The 7,374-nt window shown below is 36.2% G+C and overlaps 1 protein-coding gene across 1 annotated transcript; it reads left to right on the top strand.

Moving 5' to 3' along the window:
* Positions 1 to 2,550: 2,550 nt before the first annotated feature.
* Positions 2,551 to 3,486, top strand: LOC110302144 (olfactory receptor 10D1B). The gene has a single exon (XM_021172941.2). It carries the CDS (start codon positions 2,551 to 2,553, stop codon positions 3,484 to 3,486), a length of 936 nt encoding a protein of 311 aa, XP_021028600.1.
* The last annotated feature ends 3,888 nt before the right edge of the window (positions 3,487 to 7,374 follow it).

Here is a 7,374-nt window from a genome sequence, read left to right as displayed (position 1 = left end):
TAAGGGTTTGGGCATGGTGGTACCTGTCTCAGCATTTGAGAGACAGGAGCAGAATGGTTTCTGTGAGTCTGAGACAAGCCTCATTTATGCAGTGAACTCAAGGCCAGCCTGGGCTGCATAGTGAGATCCTGCTTCAAAACAATATAGATAAGAACAAAATTGTTTATGTATGTAATATAGAAGGACAGAAAAGCCAGTGAGTATTATCTTCAAGATTTCTCCACCCTTCTCTAAAGATAATAAATAACATTGTATGGACATCTGAGTCAAGAATCCAGTGCACTAGAGTATTATAATAGAATTTCAAAATTTTTGGTTACACGGTGATTTTAGCCATGAAACCACATGAATAATTCAGGTGAGTTGACATTTAAATGAAATCTATAAGACCCAGATATATTGTATCTGAAACACAATAGCTGTACAAAATAATTGGTTTAATAAATTAGTAATATGAATGTCTTGGGATTCTCTATTTATGATTTATGTATATTAGATAGATCTATACTGGTCTTTTAAATTTGAATTTGTTAACACCATTTAATTGTTAGCTATCTGACATTTTGTTTAGCATTGCTTAGTTTTTTCTTGAAAGAAAAAGACACAAGTTGGTAAAAATGTAATGTTTGCAAATATGCATAGGAAACCAGTATTAAAAAAAAAAAAGACACTTCAGAACTAAATTGTATCACACCCAGGGCATAGAATCCTCCTTGTAAGTTCTTGCTCTCAGTGACAAAAGAAAATAGAGGTGGACATGAAGGAGAATTTTAGGATCATTCATTTTAGTTTGAGAGATAATGTGTCTTAATGTTTAGGACAAGGAGTCAAAGAGGAGTAATAAAATGTTCCACTTCTGGGAACACTAAATTGAAAAGAAACATAATAAAAAGACAAGACGAGGAACCCAAAAGAGTAAGAATGGGTGCTCTCAGCCTTTTTTCTTCATCATGATGATGACAACGATGATGATAATAATGATGATGATGATGATAATTTATAGGAAGCAGAAAATTATCTTTTTTCCCATGGTGGCATGGACCTTGGTCAGGAAAGCAGTATTCATCCTTTTGCAGATGCTGAGAGAAATATTTAAATTTAATATTCCTTAGTTTAAGTTTCTAGCCATATTTGAGTTATTGTCTGTGGTCCAAAACTCAGGAAATATTTGTTATTGAGGAATGACTGTATTTGAGGCTGTCATTTTATCCTTTAGTTCTGTTATCCTTGAATGGGGAAGGAATAGCTCGTTACATTTTCTGCCATCAGTTTATTCTTTAAGTTTGTGGCCAGTGTACAGACACTGCAATAGTCTCATCTTTTTAATGATGAAATAAATTGTATGCAACATAAAGGTATTTAATGCAGGAAAATGAGTTACAAGTAGCTAGGGGATTTTTATTTGTTGTGTTTGAAATCCCTTTCCTTTTGAGCTTTGTAGCTCTCAACTCTTTGAAGGAGATCAATAATGAATATCTGAAAGCAAGTTATTTAGTGGTAGTGTTTGAGGGATATATACATATATATATATATATATATATATATATATATATATATATATATATATTCCATATCAAATTCTCAGGTATGTCACATTTTTTGTTATTATTTGGGTTTGTGCTGAACTTTTTTTAATATAAGAGAGATCATACCTCAGAGGAGGACCCTCTTACCTGGTCTATACATGGGAGGTACATATTCTCAGTATTTGTAAAGGGAGTTTCTGACTATCAGCCATGAGACTTTTGAAGGTTGCTATATATACAGTGTTACTGACAATTGATAATGCCAATACTTTCAGAGGCAGTTGGTTTATAGATAGTCACATGTGCGAAAGAACGCTTGAGAATAACGGCAAAAGGAAGGTCTCCCTTTTTTCTTTGCTAGCATTTCTAGAAGTTGTAGCCTCATAAAGATAAGGAAGACCTTACTTTAGAGTTTATTAACAATTTTGCCAGGTACTTTCAAGCAGTTTATAAACATATGTCAATGTTCATTTTTGTTGACATTGCTGTTGGTAAACTAAGTATGCTGCTTTTCATTTTGCAGGTAACTACAAAACACATTGGATGAATTATCTTAATTAGTCTAGATAAGAAGAACCAAATTTGGGACTCCTGTCAAATGTCATGATTTCTCACACAATATTTTTCTATTGTCTTGCTGAGGGTAATGAATAGTGACAGCAGGTTACTTAAACATATCACCAAGGTTCAACACACATATGTTCTCAGAATATAAACTCGAGAAAAGCACTGTCTAATTTGAGAATACTTGGCCATGTCTCTTAACCTCTGTCTTTGGTGTAAAAGACAAGACGATCATTTATATTCATGAATCAACCCTTCTAAAAACTGTGTAGATTGACTCTCCAATATGAATTTACAGTAACGGATACTTATGTGGAGATACTGTTTTGCTTATCAGAAGAACGCAATGTTTTGCTTCTCAAAGCATACTCAATGCTCTCAGTAGAAAAAAAATCTTAATAGATATTGAGGACAAGATTGCTGCCTTTTAATCTTTGCAAGTTCAAACATTCTTAAAGCTATGAAGAACCTTTCAGTAGTGACTCAGTTTATCCTACTGGGCATCCCACACACAGAGGGTCTGGAGACCATGCTCTTTGTCCTGTTTTTGTCTTTCTACATCTTCACTCTCGTGGGGAACTTGCTCATACTCCTTGCAATTGTCTCCTCCAGTCGGCTTCACACTCCCATGTACTTCTTCCTGTGCCAGCTGTCAGTGTGTGACATATTTTTCCCGTCTGTGAGTTCTCCCAAGATGCTGTTCTACCTCTCAGGAAATACTCCAGCCATCTCCTATGCAGGTTGTGTGTCCCAGCTCTTCTTCTACCACTTCCTGGGTGGTACTGAGTGTTTCCTGTACACAGTGATGGCTTATGACCGTTTTGTTGCCATATGTCACCCTCTACGCTACTCAGTCATAATGAGTCATAGAGTTTGTACCTTCCTGGCCATGGGGACAGCAGTTTTCGGCTGTATTCATTCCACATTTCTAACTACTCTCACCTTCCAGTTGCCCTACTGTGGCCCCAAAGATGTGAACTATTACTTCTGTGATATTCCTGTGGTGATGAAGCTGGCTTGTGCAGACACATCGACCCTGGAGATGGTAGGGTTCATCAGTGTGGGTCTCATGCCCCTCAGTTGCTTCTTCTTCATCCTCACCTCCTACAGCTGTATAGTTCGGTCCATCCTACAGATCCGCTCCACTGAGGGTCGGCATAGAGCCTTCTCTACCTGCAGTGCACATTTTACTGCCATTTTGCTCTTTTACATGCCAGTGATTTTCATTTATCTAAGGCCAACACCAAGTCCTTGGTTAGATGCAACTGTTCAGATTCTGAACAATCTGGTCACCCCTATGCTAAATCCATTAATTTACAGTCTTAGGAATAAGGAGGTGAAATCATCACTGTGGACTGTCCTACATCCTCTGTGCTTCCTTCCCAAGCATTTGTAAAGAACGATCAGTAGTGAATTCTTAGGTACCCTTCAGTGCTAATGTAATAGGCTCATTGACTACTCTAAACTACTTTGTATTTAAGAACACTCATATTATTACAACTCAAATGTACAATATTATAGACTAAGATGCAAAGATTTGACATCTAGAGAGCAAGTGTTAGATGGAGCCTCCAGGTCCAGTTGTCTGACTCAGACTGACCTGTACTCACATGCATAAACCACAGAATGTGAGAATGGAGCAGTCTTCCTGTATGCAAAACAATGTGGCCCTGCTACTTGTCCACCATTCTTTTCATTCTACTTTCTGCTCATTTCTTTGTATGATGGTTGGACCAGTAGCTTCTGAGTCCTTATTTTCAATGTTCTATTTTGTGCCTCTTCCCATGTTTATTCTCCTTAGTGTTTTATCATCTTGGCTGAAATAATATTCTCATAAAATATCTGCACTAACTAATGTATCAATTTATTCACCTAAGGGAAATTGAAGTTTGAGAGATGTGATCTTTATTTTTCAAATACTATCCTGTTACATTGAAACACAACAATATTACATAAAGAACGGGGCCTGAGTGGAGGGTTAGGCAACGTAGTGGCAGAATCCTGGATTCAATGGCAGTAATTCTAGATACTGTACAGCATCACATTCACTTTTTCCTTTTCAGCTTATACCTACTTGGACACAGATATTGACTTAGGTTTATCTTCCAGCACTTTTTAGTTTTGTTCTCAGCAGAAATAAACTACAAATGAGAAGTTAGCATGAAATTTTGAAAACTGAACTTATTAGCCATTTGATTATGTGCTGTGAAGCTCTTCCTAACAACAGTAGAGAAAAGAGAAAAACACTGAGAAGACAGTGACAGGAGACAAAAGAACACAGAGAGACTCAGTTTTCTTCTGCATGCTCCTGTTGGAATCAGAGAATAGTAATGGAACCTATCAGAATAATCCAGCAACGTTATCTCTGCTTGAAGACCTTAAAACTGAGTTGATAAGAGCTTCTGGGTAGTAAATAAAATGCTGTTTTCAAATAAACAAGAGCCTAAAGGAATTTCTGGAATTCTTATATTATTTAATGTTTCATCCATATCTAACCACGCTTAATCCTCTCAGAGTCCATATTTTCCTTGATCCAGTATCTAGTCTGTAGTTGCTGAGACAATCACACCAATCTATTAGAATGGTGGCCTGTTCATTTTATGACAGGTCAGACACATGTCATTTGATGAGTGACTCTGGGCTTAACAAGAGAATGAAAAGATGAAACAAGAAAAAAATTTGATGACTGTGGGACCTATTGGAAAAACAAGCAGTTAAGGCAATGACTAGAGCAGGCCTGAACTAATGCAGTGGCCAAGGATGAAAGAAAATAAACAGCATATAGTAGATTTATTTCTGGTCCCAAGAAAACATCTCACACAAAAGGTATTAATGAATGAAGGTACTGTGTTTATATGTTCACTTGTAGGTAAAACATGGCTGAGAAGTATGTTCCAGGGAGATGTAACATACAACCAGGGTTATGGATAGTAAGAGACAACATTTTGGGCTGGTATCACCAAAGTGTTTGTCATTTAGGAAGGAATGTTTTGCCATGAATATAAAATTCATTACAACTTCTCTTGGCAGTGTTCATATTCATCACAGTTCATTCTTCTTGGGCCAGAGGGTGTGGGTTGTAAAAAAATGATTCATGTCTATATCCTTAAACGAATTAGCCCCTCTCAGGTGGTATGAGGGAAGCTGAATAGCCCCCTCCTCATCTCAGCTGGTATGAGGGAAGCTGAAAGCTTTAATTTCTTCAGATAGACTACAGCTCTTCCGTAGAGGAGGAACTCAGAAGGCTAGGCTGAACCAGGGGATATGGTGGCCAAAGTTAGTTTGATAGTGAGATTAATTTATGAATTCTACGCTTTGTAAGAAAGAAAAATACTGCATTAAAAAATATTTTCCAGTCTAACAAGGTACATTCAGGAGTGCTTTGTCCAGATGCTAAGATCAAATAAAAACTCACATCCTTGGACAAAATACCATAGCACTGAATATTAAAGCAGACATTCATAGATCATTGTTGATTGAGATGAGCTGCAAGAACAATATTTCCTGAGACACTAGCTTCCAGCATTATACAAATGACTTCCAGCTCCTGATCACATGAACATTGCAAAGTCATTAAAAACTCTTCTGTTCAGTGAAGCAGTTTCTGTAGTCTGCCTTAGCACTCTCCAGTCATGCTCCACACCCCTCCCTAACCAATACCATGATCATTAGAGACAAATCCATATGAAGACAACACCTCCTCAATGGGAAAGAATTAGTGTTACTAGCCTGAGGAACTCCAGACAAACCAAATGATGAAACAACAACAACAACAAAAAACCTATGTTTTCCTTATTTCTTGGAAATACTTCTTAAAGTTCTCCAACTATAGCAAGAAAACAAATCAACAATATAGAAATTATACCATGAGTTCTAAATTTCATTTTTACTTATTACCTTACAATTAAAGTAATCCTAGTTGTGAAGGGGCAAAATTGATTTTCTCTTTCATATATGGTTAATCTTACTTAAATATACAAACACACATGTATACATATACATTCATATTCAGTGTATCTAATTATTTATTTCAATGTTAATATACACATATAACATAATTTGAATGTTACACTCACTAATTTATTCATTTGAAAAACCTTTATCAGACAATTATTAAGTTGTTTGGCTATGCACTTTACTACAGTGAGTAAAACAAACTTGATCCATTTCCACTGCATAGAAAAGAGAACTTTTAACAGCAAAAATGAATGTTTGGTACCAACAACATTCAGACCTTGCCAGATATGGTGACATTTGGAGTTCTTCATCAATACCAACCAGTTACTTGATACTACTACATTCTATTTTCCTCTCCTGAAAGTCCCCACTCATAGCCTCTTACTAATTTCCTAACATACATCATGCATCCCTGAAGAATAGACTCAAGAATAACATGCATAGCTGAGAGAAAACATGAGACGTTCTTCTTTCTTTGTTTGGATGACCTCATACAGAATGATTATTTCCAGCTCTTTCGATTAGTTGTGAAATTTATAAATTTTTAACATCTGAATTATATTTCATTGCATAAATATACTATAATTTATTATCCATTTTCCATCCAATTATGGAAAACTAGGTTGTTTCCAGTTCTTGCTATGGTGAATATGCCAGCAATGAAAATGGATGAGCAAGTGTCTCTGTAGTAGGATTCAGAGTCTTTTAGGTGTGCTCCCAAGAATGCTGTAGTTGGATCATGTGATAGATATGTTTGTAGATTTTGAAAAACCTCCACATTAGTTTCAATAGTGACTCACCTCATAATTAATAACAAAAAACAATTAAAGTCTCTTAGCTACCCCAAATAGTAATAACATACATTTGCAACTGTGACATTGAAAGTCACAGTACAGAGGGGATCTTGATTAGTTTTTAGCATTTTAAATATATACATGAGAAAACTGTAGTGTTCCTCAATAAATTTACCGCCGAGAATTCAGAACACTAAAATATCAGACCTTAGAGCTAGGTATTCTGGATTTTGACACTTGACACAGCATAGAAATCTTGGAAGAGGGAATCTTAGTTAAGAAATATCTTTATAAGACTGGTCTAGAGGGAAGTCTGCTATTGTCTAGATTAATGAGGGATGTGTGAGGGCCCAGCCCATTGTAGGGAGCATCATCCTTAGGTAAGTGATTCTGGGTTGTTGCTTTACTCCAAGGCTACTAGCTTTTAATTAATTTACTATAAGTATATGAAATCATTAGTTTAAATTTTAAACAATTATTTATTCACTTTACATCCCAATGTCAGCCCCTTCACCCAGTACCCCTTTGCAAAG

This window comes from Mus caroli, unplaced genomic scaffold (genome assembly GCF_978045245.1).
Source record: "Mus caroli unplaced genomic scaffold, Mus_caroli_1 scaffold_11, whole genome shotgun sequence".
NCBI lineage: Eukaryota > Metazoa > Chordata > Mammalia > Rodentia > Muridae > Mus > Mus caroli.
Note: the sequence above shows the minus strand (reverse complement) of the source record. Positions and strands in the feature narration are given on the sequence as shown.